The sequence below is a fragment of the Chaetura pelagica genome, unplaced genomic scaffold (genome assembly GCF_000747805.2).
Source record: "Chaetura pelagica isolate M959 unplaced genomic scaffold, ChaPel_1.0 scaffold269, whole genome shotgun sequence".
Taxonomy (NCBI): Eukaryota; Metazoa; Chordata; class Aves; order Apodiformes; family Apodidae; genus Chaetura; species Chaetura pelagica.
Genome location: NW_009954705.1, coordinates 1,777,167 through 1,792,857, shown reverse-complemented (window position 1 = coordinate 1,792,857; position 15,691 = coordinate 1,777,167). Strand labels below are relative to the sequence as shown.

At 46.4% G+C, this 15,691-nt stretch overlaps 1 protein-coding gene across 1 annotated transcript in view; it reads left to right on the top strand.

Moving 5' to 3' along the window:
• Positions 1 to 6,828, top strand: part of SLC7A1 (solute carrier family 7 (cationic amino acid transporter, y+ system), member 1) — a 21,025-nt gene extending 14,197 nt beyond the window's left edge. The window contains exons 7-11 of the mRNA XM_010005641.1: positions 1,304 to 1,406; positions 3,138 to 3,349; positions 3,684 to 3,832; positions 6,185 to 6,293; positions 6,719 to 6,828. Of these exons, the coding sequence (XP_010003943.1) occupies positions 1,304 to 1,406; positions 3,138 to 3,349; positions 3,684 to 3,832; positions 6,185 to 6,293; positions 6,719 to 6,828 (683 nt within the window). The remainder of the gene's footprint in view (positions 1 to 1,303; positions 1,407 to 3,137; positions 3,350 to 3,683; positions 3,833 to 6,184; positions 6,294 to 6,718) is intronic.
• Positions 6,829 to 15,691: the final 8,863 nt, after the last annotated feature.

Here is a 15,691-nt window from a genome sequence, read left to right as displayed (position 1 = left end):
GCTTTGCAGAAGATGCCAAAGCAGCCAGAGACAAAGACAAGCAGATGGCTTCTGTGGCACCAGTGTTTGCTCATGAGTTAGTCATAGCTGGCAGCCATCCTGTTCTCCCCTCTCCCAGTCCCCAGGAATATGGGAATTAAACCTCCCACGTGGCAAGAACGAGGAGCTTACTCTTCTTGCAGCCACCCCCTTCCTCATCATGCTTAGCAAAGGGGAGAGCCTTGCTGCTTCCTCGTTACCTTCTGCTGCAAATGCACGATAAGCCGTTGGTATGAGAATGTGCCACCTTTGGTGTGGAGCTGCTGCTGGACTGCCACCATGGGCTCTGAGCTCCTATGAAGGAGCTCAGCGTCTGGTGCTGGGACTTGAGGAGTCTCCTGACAGCTGCTTCTCTTGCACCTTCCTCTTCAGGGCAAAGAGCCAGATAAAGTAGAAAAGCATGCTTTGCCATCTCCTCAGGTCTCCTCATGTGGTCTGTAGCACCTAGGACACAGGCAGCTGCAGGAATGGCACATGACAGCTGAGCTTGAAGGTTGGGTTGGTTGTTGGGCTCCACATGGTGGAGCCAAGCTCAGCTCGGAGATCCCTGCACTCATACAACCAGTGGTGTCACCTATATCTCTGAGTATGGTGTTCGTCCTTTGCTTACTTGGTCCTCCACTTACTTGCTTCTCCTTCTCAACGCCTAAATATAAAAAGTTCTGTACAACCATGGGTTGCCTGATGAGGGTAAGTAAGCAGGGTAGTCCCTAAGGGATGGTGGTCTATACCTTTTTCTGTAAACCCCCATGACAAGGCATGTTGCCTGGAGATGGCCTCCTTGATGCTTGGTTTCAGTATGTACACAAGCCTGGTTTTGTCCCATCTGAGCTGAGACACCAGAGCAAGGTGCTGCCTGTCCTCTGTATCCTCTAGCTACTTCCAGGAGAGAATTGTGGTCTTAGGGGTGCTGTGGTTGGCCTGGAGGACTCCAGCATCAAGGCTGTGGCTTGAACACCTGCTCACTGCTGGTAGTTGGGTGAACACACCTCTATGAGACAAACAGGCTGGTATTTACGGCTGTAAATAGTTCCTCTGGTTCCAGCTAGTGAGGCTGTGCTGGGACAGCCAACAAGGCTTGAGGTATGCATGCTCTCATGTCTTGTCTCTCCTTACCTCAGGACAGCTCAAGCTCCCCTGACAAGTCCTGAGCAACAGTCACACATGTTTTGTATTGTTGTTAATGCTTCTGAGCTGCACATGTTCTGCTGTTTTACTGATTATTTTTTTTTCTTCCCTCTGTCACCTTCCTTTCTTCCTACAGCTGTTATGGCCTTTCTCTTTGACTTGAAAGATCTTGTGGATCTCATGTCCATTGGAACCCTCCTGGCTTACTCCTTGGTAGCAGCCTGTGTGTTGGTACTGAGGTATGGATGTAGAAACTGTCTCTCTTGTACTACAGAGACAGAAATCCACACAGTGATCAGATGTCCACAAGCTTTCCAGTAAAACCAGCTATAATAATGTGAAGAATTTGTTTCTTTAAGTTGATGGGGGATTGTGCTAGTTGGGTCCTCTGAATTTGGTTAACCCTTTGTCTGTGCCACTCTTGCTCTGGTCAAACCTGAATGCCCTGGAAGACATACCAACAGGTAGGGATGAGAAATGTGTAGTCCTGGATGCCTGCATAGTCATCACTCTTGTTCCCACTGGGGATGCAGTTTCAGGTCGTCTTACTTTTGGAAGGGGATTTAAGATAAAGTCTAGCAGCAGTGAAAAAGCTGAGCATGTTTTTGCAGGATCAGTACCTTAGTGCATGTCTTCTGGAAGTGCTGAGCTTCCACAGCTTCCCTAACCAAAGCTCAAAATTGAGTATCTTCATTGCTTGGCACCTCACAGACAACAGTATTCTAGCCATGAGAACTGTACTTTGAATATCATGTTACGAAAAATGACCTTTACGTATTTAATGACTTATGCAGAGTCAGGTGAAGGCTTTTTACAACCTCACAGCAAATGTATTGAACTAAGAACTGTCTTGCAGTCATAGGGCCAACACTGCCCTGTAATGCCGTTGCTCTGTGCTTGTGCTTCCCACCCTGTCCCTTGAAAATCCTTGCTGATTTTTCTTGCCCTTCTTACTTTTCCTCTGACTTCCCAGTCCCTTCTCCTCCTTAGAGCTGGAAACGGCTTCTTAATTTGTTTTTGCAAGATGCTGTACCTATCATATGCCATTTTCCCCATTGTAGGTTGCCAGAGCCTGTCTTGTAGTGGCCCTGATCTGGCTGCCCTGTTAGCTGCCTAATGAAGTAGCAGCTGAATTGTCTCCAAAGCTATAAGGACCTGCCACTAATACCCTGCTGTGGCCAAAGCCAGGGATTTCACTGCATTTCTCTATTTACAGTGTTTCACAAATGCCCTTGTTATGAACACATTCCCACCAGGGTGAGTTTAATGGTGTCTTTCAAAATAGCCCATTCCTTTAGTCAGGCTTGTGGCTGAGTGTTACAGAAGAAAAACCTCCTGGAAAAGACAGCTGTGGCCAGAAGAGTGAAGATGTTTTTTCTTCATGGTTCCACATGGTTTTTTGCCAGGGCCCTGTTGAATCAGGTGTTGTCACATACGCAACAAGACATTACCATTCTGTGTTCACCTCTTCCTTCCCTATGTGGCAGCAGACCAGCTAGCAGAACAGACTGGGATGGAGAAGAACAGGAATGTTGGTGCGATCAGCAGCTGCTGTGGTGGGGTATCTGCTGAGCTGTTAGCTCAGCCACCTCCATGCCAAAATGCAAGAGCTGAATTGCCACACATAACCCAATGGCCTGGTTGTGACTGTCTGTCTGTCCCTCTGCTGCTCCCTTCTCCAGCCCTCTCTATCACCCAATCACGTTTTGGTGACATGGACAATAAAAGAGAGCACTGTCCCATTTAAAACACTGACATTAGAACCAAGCTGTGAATGATAATAGCTGACCATGTTTGCTTATATAGTGACAACCTTATTCCTCAAATTTGCCCTTGAAACAGAAGGGTATAGACATTATGTGGGCCTGTTCTGGTGCTGTAGTGAGCTGGGGCCCAGCTATCTGTATTGCTTTCGAGCAACGGTACCCTGTGCCAAACCAATATGCTCTGTTTCATTTCCGATTTCCTAGGTATCAGCCAGAGCAGCCTAATTTGGCATACCAGATGGCTAGGACAACAGAAGAGACAGATAACAATGAGTCTGTAAGCACCAGTGAGTCGCAGGCTGGATTTCTGCCAGAGGAAGAAGAGAAGTGTTCCCTCAAAGCCATACTGTGTCCCCCAAATTCAGACCCTTCCAAATTCTCTGGCTCAGTGGTGAACGTCTCAGCCTTCATTATTGGTAAGGACTGGGCAGTGAGTCTACTGGTAGTTCCTTGTACTCGTGGGGAAGCTTAACCTCCTTGCTGTGATTTTGATGAGCTCTTGTAATGGCCAAAATAACTGAAGATCTACAGACTAAATTTATGACTTGAGAAGAAATCCACAGATGGTGTGTGTGTGTGTATGGATATACAGGGAGAAGAGCATATATTTTACCATTAGCTTTTTCATGTGTTGCTGTTTGTTTGCTGAGCTTTCAGATTCTGCTTTACCTGCTGTGGTTTAGCTTTTTTTTTTTCCTGTGCCTAAAAAAAAAATAATAAAAATCATTAAGCTTTGGTTTCTGTTCACAGGTTTCCTCATTGTGGGTAGCTGTATCTTGACTGCCCTTGAGCCAAGCATTCTGATAAAGGCTGTATGGATTATTGCTGCCATCCTTGTTTCTGTTGTCAGCTTTGTTATATGGAAACAGCCTGAAAGCAAAACTAAGCTCTCCTTTAAGGTGAGTGTCCTGGGAGGTGTAGCTAGAAAAGAGGTGTTGGCCTGTATCAAAAGGGGAGACTTGGCCAAATGGCCATTCAGAGAATGTAGGCATGATGTGAACTTTCCCGTGCAGGACTATCAACAGAGCTGGTGGTTTGAGATCTTCAGCTGGTGTGGCTGCACACTTTTGTAGTGTGTGTTCATTGCATAAAGGGATGTCCTACCGAGCTCAGCCTCTGAGTGTGGTTTCCTCTTGGGGTCTGACCTCAAACATCAGCAGTGTAGGTGCTTTGCTGTGAAGCGCAGCATGGCAGAAGTGTTGTGGCAAGCCTGCTGCCCAGCAGTGCCACCTGGGCAGAAGCAGATTCAGATTCAGCACAAGAAAGAGGACTGAAGGAGTTAGCTGAGAGGTTGGAGGACGGAATCAGGAGGGGAAGCCATGTGGTCAGATTAGAGGTAACAACAGAGGACTTAGAAAGAAATGTAAATGGTGCTGGAGTCTAGGAGAAGCAAAACCAGAGAAGTGTCCAGAAGGGAAGGGTAGGACAGTGCTTTTGAAAGCAGATGTTTATAGGATCTGGAAGAGAGAGAGACTGGAGAAAAAGGGGATTGTTTTGAAGAGCCACGTCAGATAGAAGATACAGTAGGAGAGAGAACCCAAGAAGCAAGCTTCTGTGTGAGGATCAAAGGGGTACTTGCTAAAAGGCTCTAAGAAAGTGCACTTTCATGCCCTACTTAGTCCCCATGGAGACTAAGGGGTGACAATTCTGTCTTTAACAGCCTTAAGTATGAAGAACTGTGTCATCCTTCTGCCCTAGCCAAGGACAGCATCCTCTCTACATTCAGCAAAGACTGGGATGTGGGGACTTTTTCCCAGTACAGTCCTGCGAGTCATGCTTTATCACACTGATTTCAGGCTATTTCCCCGATTTGTTAAATTAATTTTGGATTCCAATCTCATCCTCCAAACTGCTCTGATTTTCACTGCTCGTCAATTACAGATTTTCAGTAAATTCTCTGATTTTAATAATTTAATCCAACCAGAGTTGCCCAGGGTAGTGTTTGCAGCTCATCTTGGGATTATGGTCTCAGAAGTGGAAACAGACATGTCCAGGAGCAGAAAACTTAGAAACTATCATCTAGACTGTATTTTCTGAACTTGCTTCTGAGATCTCTGTGCCTTATCCTCAGGATACTTTACCTTTTTTTCCCTCAGCCACTACCCTGTCTAAAAAAAAATAAAAAATATACCTGTCACTAAATCTGTAATGGCTGGTTCTTATCTTCTTGTTGTGTTTTAGACATTTACAACCTGACTGTCTAGTGATTTTTCTCCAAAGTCTCTGAGAATCCAAGGCTGACTGGTTTGTTTCCCAGTTGTTTTTCTGTATTTCTTTTTAATGGGCAATTTGTCTTCCTTCTCCAGTCTTTAGATACTTTCCTGGTTTACCAAGAGTGCTCAGGGATGCCTATTAATAGTTCAGAGACCACTTCTGCAATCTCTGGGTAGATAACTTGGGCACTCGGGGAAATTTCATTTCTCCCTTCTGACTTGACAGAGCCTAATTTAGAAAAATACTTTCCTTCTGCTTTTTGTGTGCCAGTCTTCTTTCTCTAATGAACAGCTGCTCACCATAATTGTATTTTTTTTTTGTGAAGCTTAAATCAGGAAATGCCTACAAAATTTTAGCCTGTTTCTTTTTGTAAATCTCCTTTTTCCTTAGGAGTGAAGTTCACTTTCCTCTTGTTTTCACGATGTGCACAAACCTTTCTATTGTTGTAATTTGTCCCTTCTGATTTTGTCTTTACAGGCCTGTGCTATTTCTTAATATTCTGATTTTTGCTTTTTGGCTTTACTGTCTCATTCTTCTTTGTATTGCAGATCACTAAGACGTTCTTGGTACAGCTGCATTCATCTTTTACAACATTTCACAGGTTTTCTTCTGCTATGGGATAATTTGTTCTATAGTGCTTAATTACCTTGGTACCTACTGGATGAAGTTCCTCAGGTCCCACATCTGACATTCTCCCTACCTTATCCTGGTCTTCAGTAGGTGCCTGTTATGATGTAGTCCTTGGTTTTCCTCTTCTTCACCTCACGAGTGTTTAGTAGTGCTGCTAAAATTTGCCCCTTGCCTCCTTCCAGACCACAAAACAAGGACAACCACTCTTAGAAAAGGTGAACAATATGGTTCACACCCCTCTCCCACAATAGGTTGCTGTCCTGTGTTTTGAACTAACCTTGTCTCTTCTCAGATCTGGCCTCTGAAGAGCTGGTAACAGCCATTGCTTCCTGTTTGTAAGGGATGCAACGTTCTTGCCTGCCCATTGATCTGCCTTCTGGATCTAATGTATCCCTTTTCATTTTCAGGTACCTCTTTTGCCTCTTCTTCCTGTTGTAAGTATTTTTGTGAATGTTTACCTCATGATGCAGCTAGACCTAGGCACGTGGATACGGTTTGCAGTCTGGATGCTCATAGGTGAGTTTGAGAGAGTAAAAAATGCTATCCTCAAAGTTACTGGATTTTGTTAACCATTCCAGGAAGGGATTCTGCACTCTCATTATCCTTGGGCAATCTTAGTGACTTAACTGCAGCCATTTAAGTGGTGTGCCTCAAGTATTTTTTTAAATTCAAGGGTCATGAAGCCTTTGTGTGGACAAAACAGAACTGAAAAGCACTGAAAAGCATGAGAAGCCCCTGTTTGGGGCTTGGGTAGCTTATCTTTTAGAGACTGGTACTTGTCTAAGTGGATTTTTTCCTCAGGAAGGCAGTGTCTGTCTGCTAGAAACTAGTTGTCAGGGGGGCTGGAATTATCACTGGTGTAACCTGTGTTGGGTAGTGGTCGGTGGTCGTTTCTGTTTCTTTACAGAGCTAACAATGCCCTCCCCGCTTGGCTTCCTCAGGCTTTATCATCTACTTTACCTATGGAATATGGCACAGTGTGGAAGCCACCTACGCAGCCTCGGCAGACGCGGAGAGGAACACAGAGGCTGGTTCAGACAGCTGTAAATGACTGTTTGTTTGGCTCACAGGCAACTGGGGAACAGCTGCAGCAAAGGAAGCTTTGTGGTCAGGATCCTGAACTGGTTGTCAGCTGGTTAATCTGGAATGCAGGAATAAGGAAGCATAACACGCAGGAATCCCCAGCCCTGTTGCTGCTCCTTGCAGTTCGCTTAGTAGCACAGTTAAAAGGGATCACAAGGAAAAAAGCCACACCTCTGTCATACTCCTGGTGACATTGTCAGCTCATCTGGGGCTATGTGCTTCCCTTCCTCCCTCTCCTGTTTTCCCCCCCTCTCAGTGTGTAGAAAGAAAACTGCTTCTGTGTGCCAGTTAACCTTAAATGCTGCTATGAAACCAGACCTCACAAAGGTCTTTCTTTGAGTAGCTCCAGGAATTACCTCCCCACAGATACTCTACTTGATTATACATGGAGCAGATTTTGCAGTGCCACTGTCAGGCTGACCAGATCATGCAATGTGAGCTCTTCTGCACGTGTATGCACAAAAAAAAGGCTCTCACCAAACACCAGCTTTCACCTGGTTAAGAAATCACCTGCAAGACTTGCATTCTTTAAAGTATCAGATCTCTCAGTTTTTGTTGTAACTATTTTTTTAACTATGTGCTCATATGCTTTAAAGCCCACTGCTGGTGTGAAATGTTGAGACGGTTTGTGGTCGCTGCTTGTTGGGTGAATAGTCATTTGCAGGTAATATGAGCAGATGCTTCTGCTAACTAAGCTTAGCACAGGGATTGCCAGGTTTAGACATAAAACACCTTGGTCCAAGTACTTGAGTGGCTTGAAAAGAATGGATGTCTGCAAAGAGCCATCCTACCTCTTCGCCTTGGAAATCACCAGCCATGTGGGTGCAGTGCTGGGGTGGCTGGCAGAAGAGAACCCAGCTCTTGCAACAAGCAGGGCCCTGCTTTTCTCTCCCTGCAGCAGTTCTGTCTGCTGGCTGCATGGTGTTAGGGAAGGATTTGGCTGTGAGGTTTGGCTTTGGTTGCATTGAGCATGTTCCTGCCCTGGGAAGGGGAAGCACAGGAAGATCCTCAGGGGCTTGAACTTCACTCATGAGCAGTGTCTGGTGTCTGCCCTCTGTCCAAGGGAGGGTCATGGGGTTGTGCAGGGCTTCCTTAATCCCAGTGGTCCGAGTAAAGCTTACAGCCCAGAAAACGCCTCTAAGCTCTAAGGTCCAGCTTGCCGAGAGGAGCTTTCCTTTGGGGTTTGAGATCGTCTCCAGATCCTGGCCATTGTGAAAGGTGGGAAATTTGGAACTGAGACCAGAGTGTGTTTAGTTGGGAAAGCCTTGGTTTTTCTTTAAAATTATTTTTTAAATTATTTTTCTCTCTTAATAGCTTTCCCCAGCCAAATTAATTATTCTAAAAAAGGCATGTTAAATCATCAGGAAGCTCAGCCATGCCCATGTAATGCCACCAATTAAAATTCTTGCTTCAGCTTGTACTGAAAACAAAAATTATAGAATCGTGTGGTTTCTGTTGGAAAATACCTTTGAAGATCATCTAGTGCAACCCACCTGTTGTGGGCAGGGACATTTTTACTAGATCAGGTTGCTCAAAGCCCCATCCAGCCTGACCTCAAACACTTCCAGGGATGGGGCATCCCAAACAAATACTGTAGAAGTCCCTTCTTCCAACCTGAGTGAATGCTGTCCTGGATGACCATGCTACTGCCTCAGAACACCAGACAATCTTTAATCTGTTTGTCAGCATGGCTCTCTCTGATGAAGGGATGGGATCTTGTCCCCATTGTTCAGATGGAGAACTACAGAACAGCCCCCTGCATGACTTGACGAGGGTCTCAACAGGCATCTGGTGCAGTAGAAAAGTGAACCAGACCATCATTTCCCAAGTTACACAGCCAACTGTGGATCATCTCTCACAGGTTTCCAAGAGAGACTTTATAGCCTTTCTGCTCACTAAAGAGCTTTAATCTTGGCTTCCTACTAGTCCAGTGGGAGGCTTTTCTTGCCAGGGTTGGAACTGGAAGGAGTGAAGGTGATGTGCCTCCCAGGTTTCCCCCACAGTCAGGGTCTGCTCCAGTTGCTGGTTCTAGACCTTCTGCCAAGGCTTTGCTTCTTGTGCATTTGCAGGGGAAGAAGAATATAAAAATTAAAAGCCACTAGGTTGAGGTCTGTTTCTTTTTTAAATATAGGGCAAGCTCTACACACTCCACAGCCTCCCCAAAAGCACTGAAGGTGTGGTGGGAGGGCGAGAAGATGTAAACTCACATGGGAGCAAAGTTTTCTGTTGTACCAAAAATGTAAGGGTGTTTTTCCGTACCTTGGGTAACAGCTTCTAAGCAAGTAAGACTTTCAGCAATGACTGTTTGGGGGTGAATTCTGACTGAAGTGTGTTTCCAAAGAAAGTTATTTAAAAATATGCAGATTTCTTGCTGCAATTTTTTTCTTCTTTTTATATAAATGTTAACTTATTTTTGTTGTCTGTTTAGGGATCTGTTCTATTTATATTCCATACTTTTGTCTCACCTTTTGTGTTATTTAATAGCAGCGTGTAGAAGGGAAAGTTTTGATGGGGGTAATTTTACTTCAGTTGCCTTTTCTCTGAGAAAGTTCATAGAAAAGCCTTTCTGTGTCACCAGACTTGGTAATTAAATGTGCCATTACCTGTACTGGCTGCAGACCCACCCACTGCCGTTTTGCTAGTGGAGATGGCTCCTTCATCATGACTTCCACAACCCTTCAGTTCCCTGGTGGCAGGTGCTGCCATCTCTCTTGCTGTTTGTTGCTACTTAGCAGATAAAAGGAGGTGGAGGGAACCTGCAGCCTTGCTCAGTGACAGGGAGGTGTAGGTGACTCCCTGTCTACCTGCTTCCCTCCTGTCCAGCTGGGCCTGGGGACTTCCTGGCCTCCTCTTTGCAGGACTTGGCCTGGGGAGTGGACCAGTGAGGTCACCAGTGAGGAGGATGAGTTTGACACAGGTGCCTCACCTCCTTCTGTCTGCTTATACTCTTTGCTTGTGTGTTTTGTAAAATGAAAGTCAAATTTCACTGTGTCTTTATAGGACAATGTAAGAACTTTGCTAAATGGGTGGGGGTTTTGTTTGTTGGGTTTGTTTTTGTTTTGTCTTGATTTTTTTTATTACTGTCTTCTCTGCAGCCCTGCTGATGTCTGCATGTAACATAGATCAAGCCAGGTATCTTTGAAGACATGCAACTGCTGCTATAAACTTGCTGTTGTGGATGCTATGCTTTCATTCATTTGAGCTTTTTTTTTTATTTAAATAGTTCAGTCAGTATTTTATTATGAGAATATTTTGTACAGGTGCACAGCATTTTGCTGTATGTGGAGGTAGGAATGGAGAAGTGATGCCTTTGCTTGGCACAAGAATAGATTCTTTTCTACCAAAGCCAAGAAGAATAGGAAAAATGGCCTGCCTAAATATAGCTACCCTGATTTCTTAATTTTAAACCCTAATGAACATAGAGGACCTCTTGGTTCTGACGTGTGTGCAGGGGCCAAATTTTTGCGGCAAGGTTCTGACACAGGGCTGATGGCCTCTCCCTCCTGCAGCTTCCAGAGGAGCTCTTCATTAGTCCTGCTCAGTTTCTTCTTCTCCTCCACTTCTTTCTCAACGTATTCTTGAAGACTGGTATTCTCCTCTGACAATTGCCTGGAGCAGGAAGCAGAACAACATGGAAGGTGTACCAATGTGAAGATGGTGGCATTAACACAGCCAGTGTTGCACAAGCAGCAGGGCAAGGCAAGACCCCAAACACCTCCCTCCCTCCATCCCTTCCCCTCCCTTCTTCCTTCTCACCCCATCCCATGCACCTGCCCCTGCATCACATGCTGCAACTGGGCTGTGTCTGAGTTGGTTTTGGCCCACTGAGAGCTGCCATGCAATGAAGCTGATGGAGGCATGATCTCTCTGTTCAGCACACAGAGAAGTGCTGTGTGCTTGGCATGCGAACAGATCCATCTCTCCCAAAACCGAGATGCACAGCACAAATTAATTGTTTAGTGTAAAAATCACTAGCTTTTGTTCATTTGCTTACAGCTTGCTTTCTTTGGTCACTGAAAATCATTACTGACTGCCCACCAGCCCTGTCTGGGCATCGTGGGGGCTGGGTTGTGCTGCACATAAAGTGCTGCCGATGTGGAGCTATTTGTGCTTGGTTGCAGTAGGGTGGGAAGGGGCTGCAGGGGACCACGCTGGTGAAAACACTGCTGGTGCTGATAGCACATGTTGCTGTTCATTGCCAGGGTTTTGGAAATGTGAAGTTTGAGCTGGCAGTCCTTGCTGGGGGCTCTCTCAGCCTTCATCCGTCTCAGATGAAAACAAACTCCTGTTCATAGCATACAGAGAGTCCCTCCATTCCTACCAACTTGGAGACCAGAAAGCAATACAATAGGATCTTATGTTTATTTTTTGTAAAATGGGCTTATTTAGAGATTGCATTTTATATACTAGTGAATTCCAGTGGGATTTTGTAAATTCTGCACTCCCAGAACACCATGTACAAGTGAGCATTGCTGCCATCTGTCCAAATGAATGAAGGGGGATGTGCAGGTCAGAGGGGCTTGCCAGAAGTGGTGCTGGTTTGCATGCAGAAGGCTCCCCTGCAGGCCCTCCTCTGCATGTGTCCCTCTCAACATCCCCCCAACCTTTCTGGGGAAGTTTCTTCCCACTGGCATAAAAAGCATCTCTCTAAACCGTTGGATGACCTTGTGACATCCACTGGGCCCTACTTAATGGGCAGGTTATGTTTCTTCCTTCCCCTTACCAAAAATTTGCACTTGTTCAAGGCTAAATCTGTACATATCCGGTGAGTGAGCCCTCACTGCCGTCACAGCCCTCTGCCCCGAGGTGTGATACTCAGCTGGAAACCAGATGATCCAGAAACATCTCTGCTAACAAGAGCCAGACCTCGATTTTTCTCAGGGTATTTGCTCCTGGCTCATGCTCGAGACACCAGGTTTGTCTGAGACCTGCAGGCCTTGGCCAGCAAGGGACACCTCTCCCTCTTGAGGCTGTGCAGGGCAGTGACACTTTTTTGGGACAACAGTGGGATGTAAAGGTTTCCCTTGCTGCACATCGTGCCTTCCAGCTGCTCTGGGTGCAAGGAGCAGGAGGAGCTGCTGGCAGCCTGGAGGTGGTGGGCCAGCAAACCTAGTGCAAGTATGGGTTATGTTAAGAAAGGGATTTCTACTGACTGAAGCCATGGAAGAGTCTGTATATTTTTATTTTTTAATTATTAAGCAAAATGTAAATACCTTTCTGTTTTCTGCTTGATGATCTATTTTACTAATAATTTCTCAGAATTTCTAATGGGCGTGATAAATAGTTTTAATGCTTGTTCTGCAAAGAAATCTATTTTTAATCTTTTTTATCTTTTGGTTTGGTTTTGTGGTTTTGGTTTCCTACCGTGTTCATGTAGCAATTAAAGCCTTGATTTTAAAAATGTGAACCTTGCTCCCAGAGCACAGTGCAGGTGTGCAGCTACTCTTTATCCTGGTGACACTGTAAATACTACTCCCTTGAACAGTGCTTTTGGAATTTGGAAATTCACTTGTAATTACGTGGTACAGCATTAAAGTGGTTTTTCTCCATATCCAAATAAAATCATGCCTATTATTTGCCCTCATTTGCAAGCATGTCTGCTTTCCAGCTTGTTCCAACAACATCTGCCAGCTGTCCCCATCTCTGCAGGTGAGCACTTGCTCTGGGACCTACTTGTTTTAATTTTGCCCCCCCTTTTGGGTTGGCTGAGGCCAGTGGGGCAGTAGGTAATTTGGGGACTTTACCACAGGCTGGGGCCTGTGCTCAGCACTGAGCAGCTTGTTGCTGCTGCCACTGAGATGAGTCTCTCCCTGCTTTGTAGTGCCAGTTCATTTATTAAGTGGGACTTCGTGAGCCAGCAGAGTTAGCTTAAAATTTACCCAGGGATGTTAACAGGTATGTTCCGAAGGAACTGGATGCCTCCAGGGCAGGGCTAGAAGAGAGGATGTTGAAATGTGGGTAACCAGTGTGTTACAGGGCATGTGTTTGCTGCCGCCCTTGAACCACCAGCAGAAATCTTTCCTTACCACATGCTGAAGAGCACCTCTCCTGTGAAGATGGGCTGAAAGAGCTGGGGTTCAGCCTGAAGAAGGCCCCAAGGAGACCTTATAGCAGCCTTCCAGTATCTGAAGGGAGATTGTGGCTGCCCCCTCCCTGGAAGCATTTAAGGCCAGGTTGGATGGGGCTTTGAGCAACCTTTATTTTTGGAAGCTGTCCTTGCCCATGCAGGGGGGGTGGAACTAGATGATCTTTAAGGTCTCTTCCAACCCAAGCCATTCTGTGATTCTATGATAAATTTTTTAATCTGATTTATGGCAGAACCACAGTCAGGTAACCCAAGCCACCTGCCCTGCTGCCAGGAGGCTAAGTGCCTGTTGGATTTCAGTCTTTACCCTGATGAGGTGACTCTTGGTATTGGCTCTGTGCAGCTTTGGTAGTGGAGGAAGGGCTACAGAGGTGGCTCATGGAGGTGGCTCATGTGAGAAACTTCTAGAAGTTGCCCCCGCTTCAAGTTGGACCCGCTGGCCAAGGCCAAGGCCATCAGCAACAGTGGATGCACTTCTGTGATAATGTGTTTAAAAAGAGGAAACAAAAAACTGCTAGGAAACCAGAAGGTGAAGGAGGAGTGGGATGTGAGACAAACATCCATGTAGGTACCCATGTCAGTGAGGAGGGCTGGGGAGGAGGTGCTGGAACAGAGATTCTCCTGCAGCTTGTGATGCAGCAGCCTGGAGCACGGTGGAACAGATGTGGACCTACAGCCATAGAGAACTCTGCACCAGGGGAGGTGCTTGTGCCCACCTGTGACTCTGTGGGAAGCCCGTGCTGGAGCAATCTGTTCCTGTAGGACTGCATGGCATGGGAGTCTCATAGGATGACAGGAAGAGAGGTAACAGTTTTAAGCAGAAAGGGGGGAGATTTAATCAGGTATTAGGGAGAAATGCTTTAGTGTGAGGGTGTTGGGACATTGGAACAGGTTGTCCAGGGAAGTTGTGGCTGCCCCCTCCCTGGAACTGTTCAAGGCCAGGTTGGATGGGGCTGATCTAGTGGAAGGTGTCTCTGCCCATGGCAGGGGGGGGTTGGAACTAGATGATCTTTAAGGTGCCTTTCAACCCAAATTTGTGATTCTACCATTCTGTGTTTCACATCAGAGGAGTTTGTGAAGGACTGTGTCCTGTGGGAGGGTCCATGGTTTGGAGTGAGGGAAGGCTATGAGGAGTCCTCACCCTGACAGGAAAGGAGCAGCAGAGAGAAAGTGTGATGAACTGACCACAACCCCCATTCCATCTCCCTGCGCCACCAGGGGAGGGATGGAAGGTGGCAGAGAAATCCAGAGTGAAGTACTTTGAGCCTGGGGAGAAGGGAGGGCTGCAGGAAGGTTTGGCTTTGTGCAGTCTGGTCTAGTGTGAGGTGTCCCTGCTCATAGCAGGGGGGTTGGAACCCGATTAACTTTAAGGTCCCTTCCAATCTTAGCCATTCTATGATTCTAGAAGTTGTTTTTAAGATCTGGATTCATGTCTCATTATCCCACTGTTTTGATTGGTAACATAATTTATTTTTTTGTTCCCCAACTTGAGTCTGCTTTGCCTATGACCATAATTGGTGAGTGAATCCTCCCTGTCCTTGTCTTGATCTACAAGTTTTTCCTTCTATTCCTCACCCACCCCCATCTCAGTGGTGGTGAAAAGTGAACCAAGTGGCTACCTGGTGCTTTGTTGCTGGCTGGGCCTAAACCATGACACCTGTTCAGGGGGTTTTGCTTATTTTTCCATTTATTCCTGGTTTCTGTGCACAGACATACAGAAAACACCTTAGGACACACTGGTTCGTACGCGCTGGCACACGTGTTTATTATCAGGAATATATTACACTTATCTGTACATCATAACTGAAATAATACAAACTCTTCCTGTAATCATTAGCCACATAGTAAACGGGACCACAGAACTCCTGCTGCGTGGGAAACTATACAGAGGCTCCTCAGCGTGTCCATGGGACACAACCACCATCAGTGCAGAGAAGTAAAATACCTGATTTTGCACTTGATAGTTTTTCTTTCCTCGCCCCCCACCCCGAGTCTGTGCTGCTGTGCATCTGCTGAGGGAATCCCTCTGTGCCGGCAGCTGCCAGAGCTGCTGTCCTGACGGGGACAAACAGGGCTTTCCTGCAGACACATAGAGTTCTCCTGCAGCTTTCCCAGCTCCCTGTGCCCCCCCACTCACTGCTGGCTCTCCAGCTATCCCATGGCTGTTACCTGCTCCTGATGACAGTCTCTGGAGGCCCTTCAGAACAACTTTAGGAGGGTTTTCTTTCTGCTGCAGCCTTCTGCGTTGAATAAAGATTAATCAAATCAAAGGTTTCCTTTTTAAAGATGTAAAGGCAATAAAACTCAGCTCAGTGCTGGCTGTGTTCCCTCTCCTGCCAAAGGCCACCCTACTCTGCAAAACAAGAAAGCCCCCGTGACAGCCATGGTGCTGGGGAAGTCTCCAGCCGTCTGAAAGCAAAATGCTTTTCCTTGCTTATCTTCGAGCAGGGATGGGCAGCAAGCAAGGACTGGAGAAGTGGCCCCCATGCCTCTGGGAATGCCAAACTCGCCCTGCATGGTGGTGGCTGCCTGGCAAGAGCAGGAGTCATCAGCTCAGCCATGCACTTGAGGGGCTCCATCCCCCTTCACAGCTACTCCAGCATGCAGACACAAGGGGGGGCAGGACAAAAGAAGAGCAAGAAAAAAGGAATGATCTTTCTGGGGGGAAAGAAGTCCATGCATCTGGGCTTGCAGCAGAAGGAACCACTCTTCATGTCCCCGCAGGAGTGGGTTACTGGTTCCCTCT